Source organism: Lepidochelys kempii, chromosome 15 (assembly GCF_965140285.1).
Source record: "Lepidochelys kempii isolate rLepKem1 chromosome 15, rLepKem1.hap1, whole genome shotgun sequence".
In the NCBI taxonomy this organism is placed as follows: Eukaryota; Metazoa; Chordata; order Testudines; family Cheloniidae; genus Lepidochelys; species Lepidochelys kempii.
In genome coordinates, this window is record NC_136394.1 from 13,851,680 (window position 1) to 13,879,523 (window position 27,844).

The 27,844-nt window shown below is 44.0% G+C and overlaps 1 protein-coding gene across 2 annotated transcripts; it reads right to left on the bottom strand.

Moving 5' to 3' along the window:
• Positions 1-24,121, bottom strand: LOC140898664 (solute carrier family 2, facilitated glucose transporter member 11). Of its 2 annotated transcripts, none has more exons than XM_073312822.2 (12): positions 23,508-24,121; positions 17,358-17,456; positions 16,262-16,422; positions 14,823-14,947; positions 13,091-13,220; positions 10,861-11,009; positions 9,451-9,638; positions 8,453-8,563; positions 6,891-6,992; positions 6,682-6,757; positions 5,537-5,664; positions 1-4,771 (listed from the first exon to the last, which is right to left on the bottom strand). In XM_073312822.2, exons 1-12 carry the CDS (start codon positions 23,526-23,528, stop codon positions 4,571-4,573), a joined length of 1,491 nt encoding a protein of 496 aa, XP_073168923.1. In that variant the 5' UTR covers positions 23,529-24,121; the 3' UTR covers positions 1-4,570. The 2 variants fall into 2 exon arrangements, with proteins under 2 accessions (XP_073168923.1, XP_073168921.1); XM_073312820.2 differs by lacking the exon at positions 23,508-24,121 and adding an exon at positions 20,209-21,082.
• Between the last annotated feature and the right edge of the window lie 3,723 nt (positions 24,122-27,844).

Consider the following 27,844-nt stretch of genomic DNA (forward strand, 5'->3'; position numbering starts at 1 on the left):
ACAATTTTCAGATTTATCCTTTCATATATTACATACTTTAGACACTGAAATACAGAATAATTTTCATGCAGCTTCCTTCTCTACATAACAAATCGTCTTTTCCATTCATGTCCAGCATGATATTAACAGACATTCAGGACTTCACATTTAAATTCACTGCATTCAAGAATACGGTTGTTGTTTTTTTAAACTCTGCCATTTTAAAATAATTGTACAAATGAAGCTGTCTGGCAACAAATGTCTCTCTCTATTGCACACGCTCCTTTGTGACTAGCCAGCAGCCCTACTGTAGCTTTTACACAAGCAAAATTAGAAGAGAAGAGCTGGATGGATTATGGCTTTCAGGCTATAAATAGAAACTGGAGGAGAACACAGAGGGAGCTCACAGACATGCCCAACAACTACAGTAATAGGTATGTACTAAACGAGGAGCCCTGGCTATGTCCTGCACTCGGGTTGCTAAAATGGTTCGTATAGTGTATGGGACTTTTGATAGTACAGATGACGGTGCTATCCTGGAGTCTTTCACTGTTGGGAACATCCTGCTTACTGTCGGAACACAATGCACCTAACACAAACAAACTGCTACATCTGCCATAAGAACATACATTGTTCTGGCATCTGGCCAGCGATACCTGGCTTCCAGGAACATTTAACTGTGCTTTTTCATTTCATGCATGGTAAGAGAAAGTGGGGCTGTTTGGGAAGATCCCTGACCACGACACCTACAATTTGGTGCACAAGTACCAAGGTGCTAGGTACCTTAAAACACATATGGTAGATAAATCTACAGGAAATGCTTCAGCCCAAAGCCAAGTTTCTTATTGCACAATTAAAGATGAGACTGAGAGAGCAAATGTTAGTCTCAAGCCCTGTGACTAATAAGCACTGGTGCATTTAATACCTGGTCACTAAGGGACAGATTTTTAAAGATAGTTAAGCATCTAGGGGGATTTTTCAAAATCACCTCGGTGCTTAAAACTCATTGATTTCAATGAGTGTTAGGCTCCTGGACGCTTTTGGTGCCTAAATACCTGTAAAAATCTGTCCCTAAGAAGTAAGTGATTCAAAGGTGAAACACAGGATTCCAATGCTGGAATAACTGCTGGGCAAGGTGCATAATGTTTAGCCATTCTGAAATCTATGCAGTGCTCAAAGAAAATTGAATCAGAGCTTGGAAGGGGAGTTTGCTGTCCCCATGAGCTCCTGCTTCCCTAAGACTGTTCCTCTGGGCTCCTGTTAACCCAAGCAGTAAGCTCACAACACTTTCACTGTGTGAGCGGTTAACTGACACAGCACGGTGTCTGGAGGGCAGCCAGGAGCGTGGCACCAAAGATGTCTGAAATCTGGCACGCCTCTGTCACTTGGCTGGCAGATGCTGACCATGTCCCTGACGTATTGGGAGCATTTCAGTTTTGGCTTCCGAGGGACTGGTCAGGTTGCGGGAGTCAGGCAGACACACACAGCCAGAATGTCACAGAGAGGAAGAAAAGGCAGTTTCACTATAGCCTCTCAAGCAAAGATTGGTAAGAATAACCCCAAAAGCAACCATTTACCCTCGTCAAGCCTTTAAAAAGCAGTGAGAGACACCAGCGGAGTGGACTGGACTAAAGTCAAATGGATTCTATAAAGCCTTAATGGAGTTACACGAGGTATGCGTTTTGGCCCATTAAAGCAGGATATAACATACAGGTGCCAGCTATTATAGCAGGCAAACATTTCAGTGCTAGCAAACCTCAGTACCATGGAAAGGGCTCCACTCTATGAGCCAGATTTTCTGGACTGCCAGATTCACTCTTCACAGCTTACCTAAAGCAGCCAGAGATTGCCACTGGAAAATTACCCACAAATAGGGGGAATCTGTGGGCGTAAAGCTGGAAAAGGCTGCTCTGCTCTTGTGGCTTCATTACCTGGTTTTACGAGAACCTCCGCTCCCTGTATGGTGAGGAGGAAGGGCAGTGGGCACAGGGGAATGGAATGGGTGGAACAAGGCTTTTGCTACGTCTGATTCTCCAGCGGCGGTGTAAGTTACAGCTGCCCACTACAGCTTGCACTTGAGCTGGATGCACATAACTGGGAATAAGGAGGCCATGACTGGCTCTCTGACAGCTTCCCCTCTCTACTCTGCGCTTGGCTGAGCTTACATGAAGAACCAACCCCTAGGAGAAGTATCAAGAGCACCCCTGGGAGCCCATGAGCCTCTCATACAAACAGTTCAAGAGAAGTAGCTGTATACGTTTTAAAATGTACATGAACCACTATAAGCAAGCTATGAAGAGAACCAGTTCAGAATAAATAATTCCAAAAGCAATGCCCCAAAGTCAGGTGTATAACAAGTCACTGATTAAGTATGAGGAGGAGCTTTCCTTCCCAATCTGTTAAATGATTAACAGCCATTATTGCTCAACAGGTTGGTGGCTATTTAAGACACTTTATACCATAAACAACATGAGCACTGAGATGAGGAAATAAAATGTCATCTGGCTTCTGAAAACAGAACTTAATTAATCATATTAAGGCCAATCTTATTTCAGAGTCCAGTTTAGAGGCAAAGAGTTGAGAGGATTATAGCGAGGTAGACATTGTTTAGGTGAAGAAGGACTAAAGAAGAAATATAGTTAAGTATTAAACTGGTGTCTGGTACTGCTCAGAGAGAAACAGAATATAAAACCACTTTGTAACACTTTAAATTAGGGTTCCCAAATACATGCCATTTAGCCTTGAAAAATACCAACCAATCGTTAAACTTTCACTGAGATGTATCAGTCCTTTGTCTCATGGGAGTGATGACACAACAGTCCGTATAGACACACCTGGAGCAGCTGAGGCGCAAGGCATGACAGAGTACTTCTGCACCCCTAATGTGTCTGTAATTTTGCCTGTCAAACATGCACACTATGAGGGATCACTGCATTTATCAAACAATCAATGGCTAATTCTGGGGAAACCCCATTCTCTAGACCGGCACGTACCACCTTTAAATGAAGGCCCTTTTTAAGTACTAAACTTTTTGGCCCAAGTTTTCAGACTTGGGTGTCTAAACTCAGGCACTTAAATCCAGATTAGGGCACCTGAATAAGTGGCATGATCAAAACCAATAACATATCATGGTGTTTTAGGCTTCAACTCACTAAACTCATGCTCTCAAGCGGCACGTATGTTCCCATATTATGTGGCTGGAAAACCTATTGCAGTTAAAAATCAACTCTCGTTCAGAAAGATTAACGGCCCTGTGCTGCACCTGAGTGGATGGGATTACAAAAACCAATAACTGAATCTCATCACTGACACACACAGCACCAGTGCCCCTTCTCTGAATGGATGAGGTTATCTGAACCACAACTAGCGGGGTAGCTAAATGAGAGGAAAACAGAAGCTGATTGTGCAGGACAAGACAGTCAGAAGTTACATTTGCTCCTGTTAGGTGTATATTTCCCCCAATAAAAGTGCTCCAAAGATTTCTTTAGTATTTGTCTAAAATTAAAAATAAATCAAAAGTGATGACTTTGATGGAAAAAGGACAGCAGAGAGGAGGGGAGAAATCTTCAGAAATTAACACATTATTTGCTCATACTCTATTTTACTGTTCCATGAATAAAGGGCTTGTAAAAGATTAATGAATTATTGGGTTAATGAATGATTGACAGATTTTAATATGTGGTTAATCAAACATTATAGATTATTACAGAGGCCAGAAGGTCAATAGGTGGCTTTTAACTAGAGCCTTGTGCAATCAGAATTTTTATTTTATTTTTTTAGAAAATCCACAACAATTTAAATGGCAAAGTACTCAATTTCATGGCGTTTGAGTGGAATTAATTTTACAATTAATGTTAGTGAATTTCAAAGATGGAGTGAAGTTTACAACTAAATTGAGTCAATTTCAAGGTTGGGAACTGATTCCATCCTTGAAATTGACTAACATTACTTGTAAAATTCTTCCTGCCCTTTAAATTGACTACTATGTGTAAAATTTATTCTATCCTTGAAATTGACTCAATTTAGTTGTAAAATTCATTTTGTCCCTGAAATCGACTAACATTCATGGTCTGGGGCCGGGGGCATTTTTACGATTTCCGAGGTCTCCATGAAATTGTGATTTAATGAGGGTCCTAGTTATAACCATCTATAACACCTTCTGCTTACAACAATCTATAATGCATAGTACTCATGTCTGTAACATGTGTATAACATCTATTAATATTTTATTAACCCTTTATAAGCCATTAATAAATGGAATCATAATATACAGTGTGATCCACTCTTTTTAAAAGAAGCTTTCAAAATGGTTTGTCTAAGTAGCATATCACTGGGGATGCTCCCAAGAGATGGCAAAGGGCATTGTGGTATAAATAAATGCTACCCTTCTAAGCAAAAATGCAGGGCAAACTGTTTTTAACAAATGAAGTGAACAAGAAACATCAACTGAATTTCCTGCTTTAGTGTGAAAACTTTTCACTACACAACCAAGAGCAGTGTATTCTCCTTAACCCCCACCTCTTCTGCCTCAAGAAAAGAGAAACATCTCAGGATATTTTCCAACCACCAGCCACCTTTACTTATTCCCAGACTATAACATAGTGGATTTGATTTCCTCAGGGCCTTTCCAAAACTTCTCACGTGTCTGAGTTTTGAAGTTGCGCTTGCTGAACTCCTTGGAGATTTCCAGGAAGGTCTTCCCCTTTGTCTCGGGAAGGAAAAAACTGACATATAGAGCAGTGCAGACACAAACCGTGAAGAATGGAAGGTAGCAGAAGTGAGCAAGACCTTCCTGCAGGGAGAAAAAAAGGAAAAGTGTTGGAAACGTACCACAGTATGAGGCTAATCCCCTCTACAAATCCTCTCCTGCATATAATAGCTTCAGTCATGAAATATTTCTGCACTGACTTAAGGATCTTACAAACATGAGTAAGCAGCTCTCCCCTAAAAGGACTAACAGCAAGATACTTATCTCTGACAATATTATCTTGCTTCGTTTGTGTTATAAACATTGGTCCTGACTGGCAACAGATTGTAGCTACTGAAGGGGAAAGTTTGGGAGATATGTACCTTCTCCTAACCCTCAATATAGCTCATGCTAAAGAATGATGTAAAAACAGACTCTCTTTTCAGGATTCACTGTTGGACATAATACAGGAGCACTTATTGTGAAGACCCACAATCTCTCCAGTCCCAACCTCTTCCCAAAGGAGTCACTTTAGGGAATAGGGGAGTCTCCTCTCCCAACCTTTCCAAGTTGGGGACAGAATGGGAATGTTGGCTGTCAGGGACTCAAAACTATTCCAACCCCAGCCTCTTCCAGCAGAAATCACTATAGGGAAGCAGTAGGAATCTTGGCTAAGAGAGAGCTCACAACTACTCCAGTCACAACTTCTAGCCAAAGTCACTATCGACAGAGCTGGAGTGCTGGCTCCCTGAGACTTGCAGATACTTCAGACCCAGTCTCTTCCAGTAAGCATTGCTGTAAGCTGCAGTGCAAGAGCACTTGTTTGTGAACTAAAAAACAGTAGATGGCTGTACCAGCTTCCAAACCTACCACAATGAATGGAAAGGCCATTCCAACTGCAAAGAGATTGGACCAGAGCAGAGAGCCACAGATCATGTAAGCAGCTGGACGAGACATTTGATCAAAAATCTCTGTCGGCAAAACTCCTGTCACACCAGCTAGAAAAAGGATTTGGAAACAAATTTGTAATATGTCTGAAATGTTAAAACTAGAAAACATATGCTGACAAATATGTAAAGGGATATAAAAAGGACAGGGACCATTGATTACATTGCCAATTATTCTCACTAGTCAACACGGCCAGAATACATAGTAATGGACGTAACTGCACCAGGGAAGTTTTAGGGTGAATATTAAGAACTGCCTAATTATACAAGCCATCTGGCAATGGAATGAGCTGCCAAGAAAGGTTTTGTAATCAGAATCACTCCTTATTTTGAAGGCTAGACTGGCATGGGCAGCTTAAAAATAATGTAATCAAGCCTGAGACGTTGCAGGGACATGAGCTAGATGACTCATTGGAAGTTACTTCCAACCCAAATGATTTTATGACAGTTAGACTTGATTCTCCTCTTGCTTGCACCTGTTTTATATTGACATGAGCAGAGAATCATGTCCACATTACGTATCAACACAGTACACATCATGTGCATACACACAACCACACCTGTACACACTGCCTGGTTCTGAGAAAAACGGCAAGCTCATCAGTTAAAAAAACACGTGAAAATGTGTTTCAATTTATATTCAAAGAAATTACAAAATAATACAGCTCAACAACCTTTAAAGCCATACAGTGAAAGAGTGAAGCAATAAGAGCACTTGGTTATAGTCCTAATGAACTGGTTAGCAAATCCAGGAACTGCTGCCTATTGTCACAAATTAGACAAGAAGTTACTACCTACACAAGGTTGTTTTTATGCTTCAAGTTTCCTTTCACACTTTGTGTCTACTCCAAGAGAACGTAAACAGAAATGGCTCCAGAGAATGATCGGTTGTCATTACACACCCTGAGACACAATCACAGTTGCCTACAAGCACTGCTGATGAAACTACAGGTAGTGAGTGTTCAAAATGTATTGTCCCTTTGTTTCATTCAAATGTGATGTGGCTAAGTACAGTCTTCAGCCCCCGCAGTCGCACAAGGGTTGAGCGAAAAACCTCAGACAACTGACCTGGTCCAATTCCAAAGCTCAGGATATAAGCGAAAATACAGGCCATGCTGAGGTACGGCATCCAGCTTATCCGACTCTATTTCCACAGAGAACAAGGGAACATAGGTTAAGGCACTTATAATTACTTGCCCCCTACTTAATATCCCCATCTGTGTCAGAGGCATAACCAGAATCCATTTCACTTAGATAATTCAATAGAGTTATTTTACCTGCTGGGATAAAGCAACCATGAAGATGATGGCCCATACTGCCATGAGGCTGTACCCGCCCAGAATCAGCAACCGCCGCCCAGCACGCTCTATTATTACGTTCTGAAACAAAGCAACACGGGACACTTAGCTATTCATGCCTCTCATCCACATTCCTCCCTCTCTCCCATTTCAGGTATCATTGGTTAGCTTGCTGGGCAACCTACTTCCGGGGCACTACCCGTTCTTTAGGAAGAAGAGAAACTCATGCAATAATAAGGACTGTGTTGAGGAGATTCAGTCAGGCTGGGCAATAAGGAGATGTCAAGAATCTGTCACAACTGCAGTCTGAACCCTTTTCCTGCAAATAGGCATGTATGAAGGAAAAAGCTGACATTCTCCGGGAGACAATTCATCCACCTCTCAAGCTGTGTGCTGCCCCAGAGATCGCAGGCAGAGGGAATAAAGTCATTCTTTGAGAGCATCCAGAAGAGAAATGTGAGTTCCCACAAGTTAGTGGAAATTAAGAGAAATTTGTGACTGCAAAGTACCAAGCAAAAGAGACAGGGGGTCTGTTTCTCTGGCTCTGTTTAAGTTTATTTTCTCTCTTGTCTATTTTACAGGAAAGAAAACTGACCAAAACGTACAATATCAGTACAACTGAATACAACACATTCTCTAAAAAAGAACAGGAGTACTTGTGGCACCTTAGAGACTAACCAATTTATCTGAGCATCAGCATTCGTGAGCTACAGCTCACTTCATCGGATGCATCCGATGAAGTGAGCGGTAGCGCACGAAAGCTGATGCTCAAATAAGATACAGACTAACATGGCTGCTACTCTGAAACACGTTCTCTAGGAGTGCCGCATTTAGTGTAAACTGCCACAAGGTGACAGGGTTTCAGAACAGTACCGGTTTTACAGTACAGTCCCTAACTTGTGTTCTTAGGATGCTGCACTGTGAAGACAGACCGCAGATGCAAAGACTGCAAGCCATGACTTGAAAGGTAAGAGTCCGTCTCTGCAGCAGTGGAGGTAAGCCAACTGAACTGAACTGAACCGGAGAGCTCCAGTTGTAGCATTCACTGGTCTTTTCTAGATAGCTCCTACATTACTGTTGTCTCCAGCCACTAACTTTAAAAATGCTATTCTCTACTAACCTACGAGGCCTTGCCCACAGCAACGGTCAAGACAAACAATTACTCTGGCTCCAGTAGGTAAGTCGCATTTTAAATATTTATGTCTAATTGGAGAAGCTGGACTTCAGAGACTGGGGATACAGGAGAACTACGATACCTTCCAGTATTGTCATAGTCACAAACAAAAATCTTTGCTGGAGTCCACTGAAACACTTTCAAACAGAACCCTTTTCTGGCAAACACCTTCTAAAAATACAGCACTTTTTAAAGTATTCAAGTAAGATGTCAAAATACCTGAAAATGAACACTGTGATTTAGTGATTACAAATTATTTATACAGCAAAGTGTTTCTTTGGGAAGGAAGTTATTGTAGGTATGAAAGTTGCCTGATGTACATCGGTGGGGTTTGCTCACATAAGCAAAATGCATTAGAGATTCTTACACAAGTAACGGCTGTGATCAATTCGCAGCACCCGGTGCCGATAATGAGATATTGGATTTTCTCATATGGAATTCCAGCCTCTTGGAACACATAGGAAGCATAAAAATACATCTAGGAAAAAAAGAAAGTGAACTGTAAGAGAAATTGCCCTGGAATTGCACATCACTGCCAGTCCCACCCCCTCAGACGCCACATTCCCCCTCCCAATCTGGAGAGTAACACTGTCACCCGGAGAACTGGCTACTTGTGCTGCCATTCAAACGGCTTCTCCACAGTGTCCATATGCAATCCATTCAGTAATGTGCATTCAGCAGCCAAACACCTGATATTTGCATCTGATGGTAGCAATGAAATGCTCTCTGCAAACAACTGCAAAACAGATTCGTAAAGTAACTGAAATGTTGTTTCAATAGTGAAGGCAAAGAGAAGTCCATCAACTACAGACCTCTCCCCAGAATAAAAATGACCCTTTCCATTATGCCCCATGTACCAGATATGACATGGGTCACTCATCAGCAATGCCAGGCACCCCTGCCACCTCATGTTTCCTGATATCTCAGAAGACCAGTATGCAAATATTTCTGTTACTGCATTTACGTTCCCATTTTCTTGTTTTCTAGTTTCTTGGGCATCTCAGTATGATCTCTCCTCATCCACCCTTTCCCGCCCATGAGTGGATGGCAAAAGGTTTTTGCCACATCAGTTTAGGGGGACATCTGAGCAAGGACCACCTAGCCTTTCTACCCGCCTCTCTTTTTAGGCCACCATTTTACCTGCTCCTATTTCAATTATCTCCATCATTCCTCCTGCTTTGGTAGGTTCACAATGCTCTCTGGAGATCACCAAGAAGAACTCTGCAAGGGAAGCAGGCTAACTTGCCTTCCCCTACAGAACAGGGGGAGATTCTCAGCCTCTGTTTGCTCCAAAAGTGACAGTCTTCCTTGCATTGTTGTCTCACATCTGATACCTGCTGATGAAATGGTGGCTATCGTGCTTACCGAGTCATTTCCACAGAGCTGCATGGCGCTGCTCAGCACAATGATAGTTATTAGCTGCCGTCTTACAGCTGGATTCTGGAACAGCTCCCACGGCCTCTTTGCCCTCTGACCTTTGATGGCAGCCTGTTCTGCTTGCATTTCCTCCAGCTCACTGCTCAGGTCATCATTACCTCTCAGCTTCTGCAGTGCTGTAAGGGAAAAGGTGCCGTTTATCTACTTTATGGAAGCACTTTAACTTCATCAATTCATCTCCCTGTGGGAGTGAGGGATTGGGTGGCAAGTGACAATCACAGAAAGCAGTGTAGTGGTAGGACTTTGTGATCCAAGAAACCACCTTTGATAAGCAGAGAAAGCAAGATGTGCTATGCTTGATGAAACTATTAGAAAGTCTGAGAGACTTTGGGGAGAAGGGATGACAAAACCCATGCAACTTTCTTATCAGGGAATATTTCCAACCAGTGCAATTTCAACTACCATGCTTCTGACTCTTATTGAGAGAATATTACTCTATGGTAGCTCTCCAATGAATCTAAGGGAGTTAAGATTTTTTGGTGCACAGCACATGTGTAATGGAAACTAATTCCAACCTGGTCCATGTCTGGAGATCTGTATGTTACAAATGTCAACAAATTTCCTTATATGAAGAGGATTCAGATTTGGTCACTGAAATCTTCATCTAGCCTTTCTTTGATATCATAGTTACAGACTATATACAAAGTTAAGTAGGTCTCCTTAAACAGAGAACAGGTTACATAATTGCCTTTGGACTCACTATATGTAGTGAAAAAGTCATTTGCAGCAACAGATAAGTACCTTAACAGGTCAAAAACTAGTTATCGTGTAAACTGCACTCTAGTTTGGAAGAAAGAAATAATGACGTATTTACCCTGCCTGCCCTTTGCGTGACGCTTATGGTAACTTACCAAAAAGCATAACTGAGGGCAACATTCTCAAAAGGTGGAGGCCCCGGTCTGTGCCCAGCTACAAGTGCATGCTTGTTTGCACGTACAATTATTGCAACTGTCCACACAAATGGTGAGATGGCTGCCAACTTCGCAATATCCAAGTCACATGCAGCTAAGGTTACACTTTTGTGTTCGCATTTTATGCACAAAGAACATGGGCCTCTATTTTGAAAAATGTCACCCTAAATGTTCAGCAGAAAGTGGCCTAGACATTGATTGGGCTAACGCGTTTGGTACTCGCTAAAGGAGGCCAGTAGCACTACAGGAGAGAATACTGACTGTGGGAAAAAAACGTACCTTTCAAGCTGCTTGCTCCAGGCCAAACATGCTGGACTAAGCTATGCAACATATTAAGAATGTACAACAAAACCAACATCAGTTTGTTTGCATGGTCCGTAAATCTTGCCCCCTGAATCGGACATTGACGCGACCACTTTACGCTCACCACAGATGCAGGATTCCTTGTCACCTCGGTCAATCAAGAGGTACCTCGGGCTTTCTGGTAACCAAGGCAGAGTCATCAGCTGGATCAAACCCGGCACCACATTGCTAGCCAAAAGAAGAGGCCAGCTCTCCTCTCCCCCTAATAGTTCTCTGAGGAAAAATAAAACATAATTAAGATAAATCAATCAAATATTTCATAAGACTAAATGCAGTGTTCGGAGCTGTCTGGGTGACCTGGTGGCAGCACAATGCGGTGTGGGAGAGCTGGGTTTGACTCTCTCTCTGGGTTTCATAGGGCATCTCTCTCCTGAGGTCCCTTCCAACCCTGCTATTCTGTGATTCTATGATTTGTGCATCATGCAAGAGAAGCAGCTGAGTTTGAAAGTGAAGGTGATGTGGCCTTCTGCCTCACAAGCGACTCCTTGATAGGTAACCTATGAAACAGCAATGCCATTTGCCTCCACCTTAGAGGGACTGGCACCTGCCTGGAGGTTGGTTTGGTGCTGCGATGTGACAAGAGAGCAGGAGGTCAGAGACATAATGGAGGGTTAGAGAACTCCATCTGAACAGTCACAACCAGGGACACCAAAAGCTCACACTGTGATGCTGTGGGTCACACCACAACTTCCCACTAACCCATGCACCAAAACTATAGCCCATCTTGCTGTTTTTATATGTTGGACAGTTGCATTTAAAGGAAAAGCTGTCCTGCCAACCTGGAGAGATGGGACATGATTAAAAAATCTCCTCGTTGGGAGAAGGAATTCATTCACAGGTCTAGATGGGGAAATAAGATATCCAAGGATAGAGGAATTTGGGGGAATTCCAGAACAATGAGACCTCCCTGGAACATTTTAAGCACAAGGGAAGGGAGGGAGAGTGCACTTTTAGAACGTGGCTGGCTCAAAGAGGGTGGTGGTGAAGACTGCTGTAGCAGTCTTTCTGGGCTGAAGATCCAGTGTGGTAATCATTCTGGTACTGAGGGTTTTTCATTCCACTCGTGAGGTTTCACCCATATACATTTTCCTCTGTTCACATTTCACACTTGGCTGCCTGTTCTGCTTCTGCTGGGATGGTTGGATCAACCCCAGTGACTGTCGCACACAACAGGGAGATGCTACTGCTACTTCAGGGTAGCCGGATCAAAGTAAGCAGTGTACAGTTTAATGGACAGGGGTGATCCAGGAACACTGGGGCAGCGCATATATTTTGGGGCTGACAGAGCAGCAGGTTTACAAGTTGACTATGTTCAGGAGGCCCGTTCTGAAACATGTGGAGCCTCTTCTGACACAAGGCAAAATGCAAGTTGGAATAAAAAAGTGCAACTCCCATGGGTGTTCCTGGGCCAAAATCAGAGGTGGCATAAATGGTGGTGCAAGTTACACACTGGGTATAAGGGGCAAAGGAGTGTAACTTGGAGGAAGCAGTATGGCTTAATTGATGGAGCATAGGCCTGGGACTTAGAAGACTGAGGTTCTATTCCTGGCTCTGCTGCGTGACCCTGGGCAAGTCATTTCACTGATGTGTACCTCAGTTTCCTCATATGTAAAATGGGGATAATGACACTGACCTCATTTGTAAAGTGCTTTTGGCTCCACTGATGAAGAGCTAGGTATGGTTATTACCCCCCTTTGATAGTCAATGGGTATGAAAGAAAGCAGCTTTTCCACCAAGGGTAGCAGTGGTGGCATTGTAGCAGGAAAAGCAACTAACACAAGTCTTGCCACACATACGCACTTACATCTTCTCCCCTAACATGCAAAGCCACATTCAGCCCTGGGGTACACAGGCAGATTTCCCACTGAAGTCCATGTCACAGCAGAATTTGGTCCACAGAGTCCCAGATTCATGCAAGTTGCGCTCATTTTGTACATCCATTGAATGCCGAGTGAGTGAAAACAGTGCTGTCACCTACACCCAGAAAATCTACACCGGGCTACCCATAAATTAGGTGACACATCTGAGGGTGGGTAAGTCCTTAATTTTGTGTGTGTATTTCAGTGTCACAAAGTGTTACAAGCAGTGGGTGGGTCCTGAAAAATCACGAAAAAATCTGTGATATGATTTATGGACAGCCCTCATCATCACTGATGTCACTGCTGAATTTGGTCCCTAGGCTCAAAACCATCATGCTGTCCCAAGGGTACGTAGGCATTTGAGCAGGAGAAGACAGGAGAGGAAAGAAAGAAGAGAGTTAGTGAATCAGAAACATAGGGAGGTCTATACATTACCTAATTCCAACAACTTGTCCCAGCACCAACCCTAGGGCAGTGAATGATGCAGAAGTCAAGGTCACTGCTCCTCTGACCTTCTTGGGAGCACTTTCCCCCAGGTACATGGGCTGAATGTTCATGCTCACACCTGGAGAAGACAGACAAACACTGACCTCAGCTTATGCTCTCAAGATGTAAAAGAGAAAAAAGAAAAATTAAAACAGCCCCTAGATGAGGTAGTTAGCTGTATTCTCTCTGCTTGTTACAGAGTATGCTGCTTACACTGATCTCTCAATGCCTGTTACTTACACCAATATATTTCCATTCCCTCTAATTCACTGTGTCAGTTTTGGTAAATATGTATTAAAGTATGTAATGCGGGCTAATGAAAAGCAATTTCACATTTTTAAAGCTACATAGAGTATCATTACTGTGCATTATTAAAGCTGCAGCTTTATTTTAATTTTGGTGCCCTCAAAGTGAGGGACTAATAGTGCTGGCTAGAGGCAGATATGGGGTAAATTTTCTGCCACACCTCTAAATGGCTTCCATTTGCGTCATGCAAAACGGTGCATGCACATATCTGGCTGTTTGCTCTTTAAAAAGTCTAACCCTTGCATGCAAGCCAGTGTTGGAATTTGTAAACACACAAGCTTTTCAAACAGGTTTGCAGGAGAGGGAGCACATTTCTTCATTAGTGTTCACAGAGATGCTAAAAGTGTTCAAGGGCTGAGGGGGGTGTTTGCACCAGCAAAGTGCAGGTATGTGTGTGTGGAACTGAATGTGCATAAGTGGAAAGCAGGGGCTACGGTCAGGCCTACATGTGGGTAAGCTCAATGGAAGATTTCCAGCATAGTTTGGCCTACACCCCAGAATATAACCTGCAGCACTCCCTGCTATTCCATTCCTGGCACTATCCTGTTCTTATTATTTTATATTACAGTAGAGCCTAGAGGCCCCAAGGAAGATTGAGGCCCCCTTGCTAGGTGTAGTAAGAGACAGTCTCTGCCCTAAAGAGCTACAATCTAAATAGACAAGACAGACAAAAGGTGGGAGAAAGAAAGTACTGTTATTCCCACTTTACAGATAGGGAACTGAGGCAAAGAAATTAAATAGCTTACCCCAGATCTCACATTAAGGCAGAACTGGGAATTGAATCCAGTGCCTTAACCACAAAACCATCCTTTTTATTAGGGGTTAGTATGAGATCAAACATATTCAATTTGTGACAATATTGGACGTGGGGACCCACATCTTCAAAAGTGAGCTGCTAATGCACTAACTCTTCTGTGCTCATGAAGCAACGGCCATTAACCAAGTCAACCTGGGAGTATGTAAACCAGTCTCCGGTGGTGAGCTGAATGATACAGACATTCCATATGTGCAAGTAATTCTTGTCACTACAAATAGCCCTTAGGAGAATTATCTTGCGTGTGTAGGTATGTTTCTGGAGTACCCAGATATTAGGCATAGACTTTGATAAGGGCTTCTGCATAATATGCTTCAGAAGCATATTGTGAAATGTTACATGGAAGAAGCCATATATTGGCTGACAATCCAGGTTTATGTCACCTCTGGATGGCAGGGAAAGGAGACTGGCATATTCTTCTGGTGCCAGGGGTCATGAGTTCAATGCCAAATGAAGCACCAGGGACTGCAGAGCACATCAGAAACCGTTTTAATGCCACAGACATTTATATTTGTACGTTGTTTCTAAAGTCCTCATTACCATAGTATCACTGTTCCTTACCAGCATTGATTCCAGTGAAAAATCTGCCGAGCATGATCATCTCGAAGGATTTGGCCATCCGGCTGAACCCTGAGAAGACTGCAGCTATGATCACAAACGCGTTATTCAGCAGCAACGATGTCTTCCTTCGGAGAGAATAAAAACAGAACTGAAGGGTCAGATTTCACCAGGTCTGGTTATTAGAGCCAATGGTGGGACACAGCAGTCCAATTTTCCAAATTTGAAAGTTTGTCAGGGTGCCCATTTCTATAGCAGCACATTCAGATGGGCACTTAGGGCCCAAATACCTCTGTCTGGTGCCTACATGGCAAGTGTCCAGTTATGAAAACTGGGTTTGACATTGGCAAATAAACTGTCATCTGCATTGCACAGTGCATGGCGGAGTTAGGGACGGTTCAACTGGAGTGGAATTCATTGTGAACGAAGATAACTGATGATTGCAGGACCAGATTCAGGGAACCAGGAGGGCATCATCACACTGATAATCCTGATTCGTTGCTCCTGCTCTTACATTTAACAAAATCCCTTTTTAATGAAACATAAGAATCATAAAATCATTATGAACATCTGCAAGAAACAGGGTGAGTTCTGGATGACAGCACCACTACTTAGCCCATGATTACCTCCTGAAATGGTAAAACTGGTTCCTTCAGTACATAAGGGGGAGATGCAATTTTTACCGAATGCCATACTAGAGCTGGAAAGAGAGGCAAGTACAGTGTCACTTTCTGTGGTTTCACGATAAAAATATTGATTGTTCTTTCAGAGAGAAGGGGAGGTTATACCACGTGTGAAATCTGCAGAAAGGGTAATACAGATTTTTTTTATAGGCTCCCAAGCACAGGGAAGAAAAGGAACTTGAAAGACTCAATGGATAACCACATTTTAAAGATATTTCAGTCTGAGAAGCAGGAATGGCCTGTGTGAACTAAAGTGACTGCAGACCAGTGCTCTGTGATGCAACTGTCCCAGGGTCGCTCCTCTTGTAAGTACCTTATGCTGCCTCAAGCTATGGATTCCGTGCAGCATTCCTACCGCTTCCCACTCTCCATTTTGGAGAAAAGCTCTCCATTAATTCTGTGCCTGTTTCCTGCTTAAATTAGATGAAGAGAAGCTGGTGACTGCACACTTGCCTGCTGTATGTTATGTTATGCTGGTGGAGCAGAAAGCCATACCTAGACATTTTTCCAGTGGTGCAAAGTACTGTGCTGTGTTGGATGATGAGAATTGAAATGCTACCATTCAAGGTAGATTCCTTTAAGGGCTAATGCCAGATTGTATGGTCTTGTTTTCTTAGGTTAAGAATGAACTTCATGTGTTTCAGCTGAGTTGGGTAATTTGGAATTGGGCTCTTTTCAGTTTAACATCCAAATGTTTAGGCACTCGATTAATGAAAAACGATCTACAAAGTTCAAGGTGAAAATCCAAAGGCCTCTTACCTTCCCAGCTTGATTGCCATGGGTCCTGCAATGAGAGCTCCAGCGAGTCCCCCCAGAGAATAGATAGAAACAATGAAAGACCACACTAGCAATATCACACCGCTGTCTAGAGATGCGCCTGTGCGTTCTAGCCACGTTTCATTTATAAACCTCTGAATGTACTGTAAGTGAAGGACAAGAGTCACTTTACTGTAGGATTAAAAATAAAGATCCCTGAGAAACAGCAAAGGTTTACTTCATATTAGGTATGATTTACGTGATGATCATGACTCCACAGTTCAGCTTGAAGAAAGCATTCAATTTCAAGCTGTATTTTTGACATCCCCCTATAAAATTTTAGTTGTTAAGAAGCCGTACTAGACAGATTGCCTTTACAAAGTGAAATTATCTTGCATATTTAAAAAAATGATCTAAATATATTTCATGGGCTCAATCCAAGCTTGATTTTGATGGGTGCAGGATTGGATCCTATACATTGAATGCTCCCAATAGCAAAATTAAAGGGGCTGCTCAGTGCATAACTCATTTTAAACTAACCTTTCTCTCCCAATCATTTCATGTCCCCCAGAGTCACACCAGCAAGTTCCAGATCCATTCGAACATACAGCATGTAGTATGCGGTATATTTCAGCTACCACAGAACCCCAAGAGAGCTCACCAGCAGGGAATCAGTTAAGTGGTTGTCATGTATTATGTAGCCTGGTTTTGCAAATGTTTTAAAAATTATTATTTTATGAAGTAAGACAAATTTATCTAACTTGTAACAAATGTTCTTCTAAGACTGGAAAGTTTCAGAATTATATTTGCTAAAGTTATGACTGATTTAAAAAGGTACAGACCGGCGATCCTGTGGTCATAACCCCTTCTGGGTCTCAGCTGCAGCACCTCTACCATGATGCAAGAGTTAAATTATTAACTATGTAAAGGACACAAATCCTTCCTTTACTGTCCACCTTTAGTAGTCACTGGCTGAAGGGTTTTGGCAAAATATGCCTGTGTTTTCCCAGACTAAGGATCCCTGTGAGGATAACAGAGTTTAGACCTCACAAGATTCACTGTCTCAGGGGATGGCTGCAAAGGCCAGTAGAGCACTTACTGTAGTTGGAGCATTGATGATGGAGATGTTGTAGCCATATTGGAAAGTCCCTCCAATCCCAGCAGCACATACTGTAAAAAATAGGACCTTGCCTTGAAGCTAAGGTAAACCAAATAGAAATGTATTAAAAAGACAGAAAATATTGATAGTTTTCTACTGCTGAAATATAAAATGGTTCAACAGGCACTTGGCCCAATAATTTGTCTGGGATGGTTTGAATGATAATAGGTGAACACAGGAGACATAATACTGGATCTAAAAAGGAAAGGTTCCAAAAGACAAAATAATCACACAAAGAGATTTTAAATTTTAAAGTGCCTACAAATTATTTTAAGAAGTAATTGCAGTTAGCGAGTTCAGGGCTGGTTCTCAGCAGCAGTGCTGAGAATGGCCAAAGTGATTTAATGTGTGCATTTCTAAAAGTCAGTTCCACATTCTGGAAATATCACTGCAGAAGCATGCTCAGCTGTTAGAGCTCCCACCAGTTCAGCTCCCTACAAAAGTCTTTACTGACATGACCAATGTATTATACAAGCATTGACAAAGTTTAAAACACAGAAACAATATCCATCTGCGGTTAAATGTCTCCCTCAGACAGGGGTTCCATAGGGTACCAGGGTTTTATTCCATGGCCCTTTACAGATATTGTGAATTTCTGATTTGGTGGGATGCTATTTTTTCTGCCATCTCTTTCCTTTCACCGACAATCATGCTCAATTTTTCTCTTGATTTTGAATGGAAAGTCCTTTTCTGGTCATTTGAGGGTGTATCTTGTTTGCGCACCTTCATATTTTGTACATTGCAGCAGATGAATTCTTTCAGTTTCACTCTCTCCTGTCACAACGGGTTGCACAGCTTTTCTCTAAGTTTTCACTGTGCTTTCTCCTAACAGTTTGTGATCAGCAATTCTGCATCGGGTGAGGGTCTGCCTGTGTGTTCCCTGTTTACTGGGGCGAGGTATATGCTTAGGTGCTGGAACTAGTGGTGCTGGGGGTGCTGCCGCACCCCCCGGCTCGAGGTGGTTTAAGTGGGCTGTAGCCCACGAAAGCTTATGCTCTAATAAACGTTAGCCTCTAAGGTGCCACAAGCCCTCCTGTTCTTTTTACAGTCTATGCAGGGTTTACAGTTTGGTTCAATGGCTCTCAGCACCCCCACTATAAAAATTGTTCCAGCCCCCCTGCTTGTATGAGGTTTGTACTTGTCTGTTTCACTGTGATTTTTAATCAGTACTTCTGTCATAAATATAAAGGGAAGGGTAACCCCCTTTAAAATCCCTCCTGGCCAGGGGAAAGCTCCTCTCACCTGTAAAGGGTTAAGAAGCTAAAGGTAACCTCGCTGGCACCTGACCAAAATGACCAATGAGGAGACAAGATACTTTCAAAAGCTGGGAGGAGGGAGAGAAACAAAGGGTCTGTGTGTCTGTCTATATGCTGTTTCTGCCGGGGATAGACCAGGAATGGAGTCTTAGAACTTTTAGTAAGTAATCTAGCTAGGTATGTGTTAGATTATGATTTCTTTAAATGGCTGAGAAAAGAATTGTGCTGAATAGAATAACTATTGCTGTCTGTGTATCTTTTTTGTAACTTAAGGTTTTGCCTAGAGGGATTCTCTCTGTTTTGAATCTAATTACCCTGTAAGGTAACTACCATCCTGATTTTACAGAGGGGATTTCTTTACTTCTATTTACTCCTATTTCTATTAAAAGTCTTCTTGTAAGAAAACTGAATGCTTTTTCATTGTTCTCAGATCCAAGGGTTTGGGTCTGTGGTCACCTATGCAAATTGGTGAGGCTTTTTACCAAACCTTGTCCAGGAAGTGGGGTACAAGGTTTTGGGAAGTATTTGGGGGGAAAGACGTTTCCAAACAGCTCTTCCCCAGTAACCAGTATTTGTTTGGTGGTGGTAGCGGGCAATCCAAGGAAAAAGGGTGGAATATTTTGTACCTTGGGGAAGTTTTGACCTAAGCTGGTAAAGATAAGTTTAGGAGGTCTTTCATGCAGGTCCCCACATCTGTACCCTAGCGTTCAGAGTGGGGGAGGAACCTTGACAACTTCTCTGCTAGATTGTCTTTTAAAACCTGTCTCGTCTTTCTAGTGTTCACTGGTGAATGGGACTGCCGCCTAGGCTTGGGAAGTTGGTACCCCGGAGGCCTGCAGGAGATGCTATGGAGGCATGAACAATAGGATCACGCTTTTCGTGGAGGTAGTAAGTGCTGCTCTAGGGGAGATGGCCCCAGAGGCAGAGAACTCATTTTCTGTTCGTCCATCAGCAAAGGGATTTACCTTTTTTTTCCCTCTTACCCTACAATGGCCCTAAGTCGTAAGGGACAGTCCCACCCATGGAGCTCTCAACAACAAAAGGCAGTCAGGATGCAATTGACAGAATCGGGGATGTGCTGTGACACAGCAAGACCCTGCGAGGCTGCCCGCGGGGAAAGTGCCCCACAGCCACTGCAGGGTGCAGCAAAGAGCCGGGTGAAGTGCCCAGCGCTGGCTCTTCGGGGCAGGCCCGGGGCAGGGAACTGTGGGGCGGGGGAAAGCAGGTGGCAGGTGCCCCTGCCTGTACGAGCCCTACGGCCCCGCCGAGTGAGAGCGGAGCAGCTGCTGCCTGCGATGCACTTGGGCTGGGAGAGGTGAGCGGGGCCGGGCGCTAGCGGGGGGGGCGCGGGAGCCGGGCAGGGCGCTGTGCTGGGGGATGCGGGACTCGGAGCCGGGCGCTGTGCTAGGGGATGCGGGACTCGGAGCCGGGCGCTGTGCTAGGGGATGCGGGACTCGGAGCCGGGCGCTGGGGGATGCGGCAGCCGGGCAGGGCGCTGCGCTGCGGGATGCGGGGTCAGACGCGCCCCCGGTCACCTGGGCCTGCGCTCTGCAGTTCAGCCCCTCTTCTTCTTCCTCCTCTTCTTCCTCCATTCCGGGCTGGAGCTCCGCACGCCGCGGCCCGGGCAGGCTGGAGCCGGCTCCTGCAGGGCGGGCCCGGCGCGGCGCGGCGCCGGCGGCGGCGGGGCAGGCACAAGGAGCCGGACGCTCGCCGCTGCTCCGCCCTCGCAGCGCCGCAGCCCAGCCCCGGGGCGTGGGCCTGGCTGGCAGCGCTGCGGCAGAGAAACCCGCGGGGGTCAAGGCCTTAGCCCGGGCTGCGTGCGCCCTCCAGTGCCAGCGGTGTCCCGGCCCGGTGCCTGGCCCAGTCATCCCCGACACTGCGGGCCTCGGGCCGGGCTCCTGCCCCTCGGCCCTTCCCGCGGCCTTTGGGAGCCCAACGTGAGTGCAAAGCGGCCGGCGCCTGCACACCGGTCCTGCCCCATGCCCAGGGCTCCTGGGGGGTACCCGGTACCAGCCGCAAACAGCAGCCGTGACTGCCTAGCCCGCAAACCCTGCGCGCCAAGCTCGTGTGTCTCCATCCGATCCGCGCAAACCCGTGGGGCTCAGCGCTCGGGTTGTCTCCTGGCACCGCGCACAGAGGAGACCCCTCTGGACTGCTTGTGGCCCACAGTTCAGCAAACGCTAGGGGGCAGCTGAGCACAGTGCCCCTCGCGCCCCGCTGAATGTTCCTGGGAAACTCTCCCACACGCTGTTCATAGAAGGCGGGGGAGGGGGGAGAAGATCTGTGAATGGGAGGGGGTGATTCTGGATCCTTCAAAGTTCTCCCCTTCACCCTCCCTCTCACACACACATTTTGCCCTGGCTTTTCAGGGGCGTCCCAAGCTTTGTCTCCCTCCATTAGGCAGTGATCATAGTAAACACCTGCACCGACAGAGCAGCCCTTTGAAAATGAAGGAAGAAAACACCTACTGGATAAACCTTGTACATAGTTTTAAAAATATATCCACCCTTTTGGGGAGGGGGTGGGGGGAATCAGGTATGTTTCTGCAACTGAGGGAGGGCTGTAGGATGAGTGAAGATGTATAGGTAGGAGTCTGTAGCTTTTACAATTCAAGGCTTCAGGCTGTGAGCAAGTAGTTATTTTACATAATGGGAAAGGTGTCTTCTATGTTTGCAAGGAAAAAGATTTGATCTGTAAAGTGCAACATGAGGTGCAGTGATACACAACACCTTTACTCCATCAAATCTTTGGTTGTCTGTAGGGAAAAAAAAGCAGAAGCATAATTTTTCCAAGGTTAGAGAGTGGCCAGTATTTGAAAGGTGTGCATTTCAAATATATTGGTAGTTGCCAGAATGAACTTCAGGAAGAAACAGCCAACTTCCTTGGTTAATCTTTCAAGAGCTGTTAACACATTTTATAGTGCTGAGTGATTAAAACACATGACAGTTTTCAAGTGCCCTTTGTTTCCTTGAGAAGTGAGACCTGATCACCCACTTCTGAAAGCCTGGAGCCTTGTCTGCCTTTTAGGAATTTGGCCTGCTACTCTCGTGGTTACATAACAGTGATAAAAATGCCTGTTTTCTGTCTGCACAAGTGCTTCACCATTGCTCCCAGCAGTGCAGCTTACTTGTGCTGGGGCAATGGTGGGAGATCTCCTGAATAATGCTAAGGAAGAGACAGCCTTACTTTGATTCTTTGTCCCTGATTTGGAAGCAGAAGCGCATCGTAACTAATTAGACTCTCACAGTTTGTATGAAGAAAAGCAGGACTTGTGGCACCTTAGAGACTAACAAATTTATTTGAGTATAAGCTTTCATGAGCTACAGCTCACTTGCATCCGATGAAGTGAGCTGTAGCCCACGAAAGCTTAGGCTTAAATAAATTTGTTAGCCTCTAAGGTGTTACAAGTACTCCTGTTCTTTTTGTGGATACAGACTAACAGGGCTGCTACTCTGAAACCTGACAGTTTGTATGGTAACTTCCAACTTATCTGTATGTATATATCTATCTTCTTACTATATGTTCCATTCTATACATCTGATGAAGTGGGCTGTAGCCCACGAAAGCTTATGCTCTAGTAAATTTGTTAGTCTCTAAGGTGCCACGAGTCCTCCTGTTCTTTTTGCAGATACAGACTAACACGGCTGCTACTCTGAAACAGAACATGATGGAGCACTTTTGCTTTCAAATTAAAGTACAAACTTTAATCTGCTACCCATACATGGGAGATGTGATTACTCAGTTTCCCCATATATATTATTGGAAAATTCTTGTTCCTTCTAATACCTTCAAATCAAATTCCAGTTATGAAAAGTCTAAGGTACTGTAATCTCTGTGGGAAACTTCTGCCCAGCTGTCAATAACATGTACTGCCTTAACTCATGATTACACTGTTGTTGCTGCAGAGCAAAGTCATACACTCTCAGAAAGGGATAATAGGCTAGATTTTAATCTCAGTTACACCAGTGTAAATCCATAGTAACTCCACTGACTTCAGAGTACTTACACTAGAATACATCCAAAATAACAACAGATCAGAATCTGTCTCTCTGTGAACCTTTCTTACTTTCCCCATCAGTTTTCCCCTTACCCTTCATTTATGGTACGTGAGTAGGTGAAAATAACCTATTCTCATGCCTGATAAAGAGGGGGTTCTCAAATCACAAATTCAGATAATCTTGGAGACTGAGCATCTCCACGCCTCAAAGCCTTCCTTTCAAAATCAGCATCTAACTGTGATCACACATTAGGATTCTCCCTCACTTTCCCAATCTCAGGGTAGAATTTCCCTCCTCTCCCTCCTCCACAGGTCCTGCATCACAGTCGTCTTCCTAGTCTGAGGAAACTTTTGGGGATATCCCCTCAGAACCCATCAAAACAGCTTCCAGGTTAGCCAGAGAGTTGGCCGCAGCATGATATGAAGCGTTACTTCCCCAAAGTACTGAATATGCTGCCTCTGCACTGTTCTTGTCCCCGGCCAGTGCAGGGACATGGCAGTCAGTGCTAACCCTTGGCCAGTCCTTGCTTTCATTTGATTTGGGTAGTCTGTTATGATCTCATCAGTTACTTCATTATTTCTTTAAAATACCTTGATACTTGCAGAAGATGCTATACAAATCAGTAAATAATCATAAAAGGAGTACTTGTGGCACCTTAGAGACTAACCAATTTATTTGCGCATAAGCGAAGTGAGCTGTAGCTCACGAAAGCTTATGCTCAAATAAATTGGTTAGTCTCTAAGGTACCACAAATACTCCTTTTCTTTTTGCAAATACAGACTAACACGGCTGTTACTCTGAAACCTAAATAATAATAGTAGAATACAAAATTGTACCAGTCTCTGTAGTTTGTTCATTCTTCGCTGGTATGTTTCCTGTCTGTCTTTTTCTGATGAAAGAGTCTCTTGTACTTTGGGAAGAGTTCTAGAGGATTATTTAAATCTCCAATGCAGGAATGTGTGTATTTAGTCATCCATTAGATTGCGTTATAGACACTTGACTTGGCAGGTGACTTGCCAACTGAATTTACTTCTCAAAAAGGGGTTGCGTGATCATAGATGAGGGCTTGGTTGGTTGGTTTTATTGAAAACACATGATATGTATGCTGGGGGAAAGCCTGATATTCACTTAGGTAGGTTCATCCTTATGCATATCTGCCAGATTTCTTTAGACTTGGCTTCCTTACACAATTTGGGGGGTTAGAGGACCTTTCTGGGTCAGGCAACGTTACGTTGAGGTTTGCACTGCATCATTTTCTGCCAAAGAGCATGTTCTGGGGTTTTATTACAGGATTCAGAACTTTTTAGAGGTTTTTTAATTCTCCAAGTTTGAGCATGACACTGCTACTGTATGTAGCAAGAGGTGATACATCTTCTGTTTTGGATTACTGTAAGCACCTGTGGTCAGGAACGGTCTCATATAGTACTGAGAATGCTGTCAGTGCTTTACAAATAATAATGATAATCACCTGCTATGCACTTTAACAAATGGTGAAACTGGGGAGAGTCTAGCTCCTCTTCCAAATCTTAACTTTTCCATCGACAGCCTGCCACACATAGAGTCTGACCTTGGGGCAACATCTCTGGCATTGACTGTTGCCTCTTAAATAAAGTGTGTTCCTATTTTGAAAAGTGATTCAGTAAAAATAATACAGTGGGGTTCCATAATTATTGCTTTAATTGATGTCACTATTAAATGTGCTCAGATTAGAGGTAAAACAAAGTTTTGACAGCCATGCAAACTCAATCTGGGATCTGAAAGTCAAGCTGGGTTATTTCCTTTCCTCAAATTAATACCAGTTTAGGCCCTCAGTGATACCTATTCAACCCCACTGTTATGAAATTATGCCTCAGTGACATCTGCACAACCTAATTGTTGTCTTTGAGTTTGCACAGGACAGGTATAATTGATAGGTGGGGGTCCATCATTTCATCCACAGGAAGAAATAGAATCCTGCTCACTCTCTTAAAGCTTTGTTGGTGTGACTGACTAAATGGGATTAAAAACTAGTAAAATCTTTGTTTTGTCACTAACATGGCATACATGACTTTAAATACACAAAAGCCATATTTGTTGAATAAGAAGGTGCTGTTTTCACACACACACTTTTCAGAGTAGTACTTTCTAAATTACATCAACATTTGAAATCTGATGTTGCAAATAATCTTAGCACAGGGTGGGGGTTGGCAGGCTGTCATGGGGAAGGGCAGGTATATCATGTAAAAACTTCTGTGTTTAATTAATTTTGGTGGTTACATACAACAGGGTAATTTCGTGCAAACTTCCTCTAGAAAACTTGTCAGTACATATCTCAGTCCTGGCTCTCTTCTGAGCAGTGTCAAAGAGCATGGTGATTTTTGCTTTGTGGAAAAATGTCAACCAAGGAATCAACTGAAACCAAGTCTATCCACATAACTCTTGACCTAATGGTCTGTTAGTAGTAAAAGGGGTGGGGGGGAGCGTACATCTGAAGTTGAATAGATTTGGGGAAGGGCCCCACTTTGCAACACATCCTGAGTGCACGATCATTTTTCGGTTTTTAAAAAATAGCTGAGTTCTGGTTAAAAAATTAAATGACTGTATAGCAGTGAAAAAATAAGAGATGCTCAAGCTAAATTCTAACAGAAGGTTTTATTATTTCACCTCAAGGAACTCTGCACTTCAATGGCCTGCTTCCTTCACATGACCTTTCATCCTTTTCTTTGGCTTATTTTTCACTAGGTTGCGAGTTTTACACTCCGCTTTCTGTCCGTATTGGTTACACGCCATTAAATTAGGCCGCGGTGACTGGGAGGCATGAGCCAGCGGGTCTGGCTGAAACAGCAGTTGGTTATTACTCCCCAAATGGCTGCATTTTCCCATCTGGGTACCAGAAGACAGTAGGGCAGTAAGTAGCAACAGTAACGGCAGAGTTGCTTCTCTCCTAGAAGTGAGAGTCCCAGGCGCTTGAAATTACAACCAACAGAAATAGCTGAACTGCTGCTTCACATAACATCTGATCTTCCTATAGAACGATGGTATGTAGCCTCTTTCATCCCGAAGGATCCCAAAGCTCTTTTAACTACTGTATGAACTATATAAGGATCATATAATTACCCCCTGATGTACTGCTACTTCAAGGGTGGGATACAGCATCTTAGTAGCATAAAGTGACAGTTTTGGATAGAAGCTGAAGAATCTCATATTCATTTGAAATCAGAGTAATGTAGGGAGGCAGCGTGCACTGGGAGTCCCTACCTAGCCCCAAGACCTAACACAGGTGTGATGGAGGGCTCACCCCACCCACCTGCAGCAAAGGGTTATTGGGCCTGAGTGGCCAATTAGCTCCCCTGCTTGCACCTGGAAAGTCAGCCAAGCCGAAGTAGTGATCAAGCCCAGGTGGGGGAGAGCTGGAGGCAGGGTTGCATTAAAGGACTGAGAAAGCTCAGTTAGGGAACACTTAGGAAAGAGGGGGTAGAAAACTTCTTTGGAGGGAAGGCTGGGCCGGAGGCTGGCTGGCTATAGTGGGGTGGTCAATGAGGAGAAGAGGTGGTATTAACCATGGGCTGTGGGGAAGTAGTATGAGGAGTCTAGAGATAGGAAGGGGCTCAGGAAAAACTCTGTGCATTCTAAGGAGCACATCTAACTATTCAGGACAAGGTCCCTGGGCTAGAACCCAGAACAGACAGGGGGTTTATTGTAGGGATTATTAGTCCCAGTATAGGGCTGCAGGCTGAGCCTTCAAGATGGGCTAAGGCATAATCCAAAAGGGGTTAGAAAGATCTTCTTGTGTTGAGATGTTTTGGGGACTTCTTGAAGAGTTGGTATCCCAGAAGGGGTGGTGTGACCTGGCGAGAGGACTGAGTTGTTGAAAGGGGGCTGCCAGAGTGATGGTTGGCAGCAGTTGCCAGATAGGGGCGAGCGAGCTACGAGGCCAGGCTCAGCCAGGAGAGGTGCCTGTCTGTCATAGCAGGACTAACGCTCCTACGGACAATGCAGTGATGCTTGTAGGGGTGGGAGTTCTGGGCTGCAGCTCTGTCTCCGCTGAAGAGGTTAATGAAATTAGAGGCCTGGAAGAGCTTTTGTCTGAGGCAAGAATAAAAAGTTCAAGACTAATTAGCAGAGAGAAGATGTGAGTAAGATGACATATTAAACTTCTATAAACTGACAACATACTGATCAGTTGAACTCACCAGTTCATCCTTTATCAGAAGCAAAGGGGCAACCAACTGAATTTAAAGGCAACAAATTTAAAACCGATCAAAGGAAATATTGTTTTTTGCCTGCAGTGCATGATTAACCCATGGAACTCATTGCCACAAAGCTATGCTGGGGCTAAAAGCGTAGTAGATTTCAAAAAGGGTTTGACACTTGCAGGAATAAGATCTGCAATTACAAGAGCTAGTATAAAAAAATCTGACTTTTGTTACCCTTTCCCTCCCCAATGATAATATAACATGTGAAAGAATTAAAGAGTTAGGTCTGCACCCCACTCCTACTAACTAAACTCACATGGGAATCGATGACTATCGCTGGTATGGATCCCTCTTCCCCAACTCCCAGACCTGCTCACATGCGTGTTGGACTAGCAGGACTGGGTTGAGTCTGGAATGGAAAAGCATGCAGGGTCTGCCTCTTGTCCCCCTCTCTTGGGCACAGCTGGAGTGTGCAGTGCAACAGTAGATGAGGATGCCTTTCTGCTCTTCCTTGTCTGCTAGTGGAGGTTAGCGTGTAGATTGGAATAAGAGGCAGGTGCTGTCTCTAAATCCTTCTACCTTTGGGATCAGGTTAGTGTGTAGAAACTGCATGGCTGGGCTGGAGCCCTCCTTCCAAACACACGTACCCTGCTTTGAGGTTAGAGTGGCTGGCCCCTGTCCTGTCTTCTACTGGGGTGAAACTAGTGTGTGGAATAGAAAGCACAGCTCCCAAGGATCTAGCATCAGTGTCCACTGCAGCAACACACAATGTGTTGCTGAGAAAACAGCTATTATCCTTGGTACTGTATCACTAATGAGACACACAGCACAGCAATGTTTGCGACTGCTCAGACAAGTCTCTGGTAATAACTATGCTGCTGTATGACCAGAAGCCCTTTGCAGCTGTAAACTCACCCCTGCATGGCTTTACCATGGCTAGCATAGCTTAACACATGAAGTGATAAAGACACATTTCCTAGGCCTGAGGACACGGAGGA

What these genes read in the sequence shown, in the direction of transcription:
- LOC140898664 (XM_073312820.2), bottom strand. Translation starts at nt 20,541, where the DNA reads ATGACTGGGCCAGGCACCGGGCCGGGACACCGCTGGCACTGGAGGGCG. An exon ending in TGGTTGCTTTATCCCAGCAG is followed by an intron (nt 6,758 to 6,890) that starts GTAAAATAACTC and finishes CTGTGGAAATAG; the next exon opens with AGTCGGATAAGCTGGATGCC. An exon ending in GAGCTTTGGAATTGGACCAG is followed by an intron (nt 5,665 to 6,681) that starts GTCAGTTGTCTG and finishes TCCTTTTTCTAG; the next exon opens with CTGGTGTGACAGGAGTTTTG.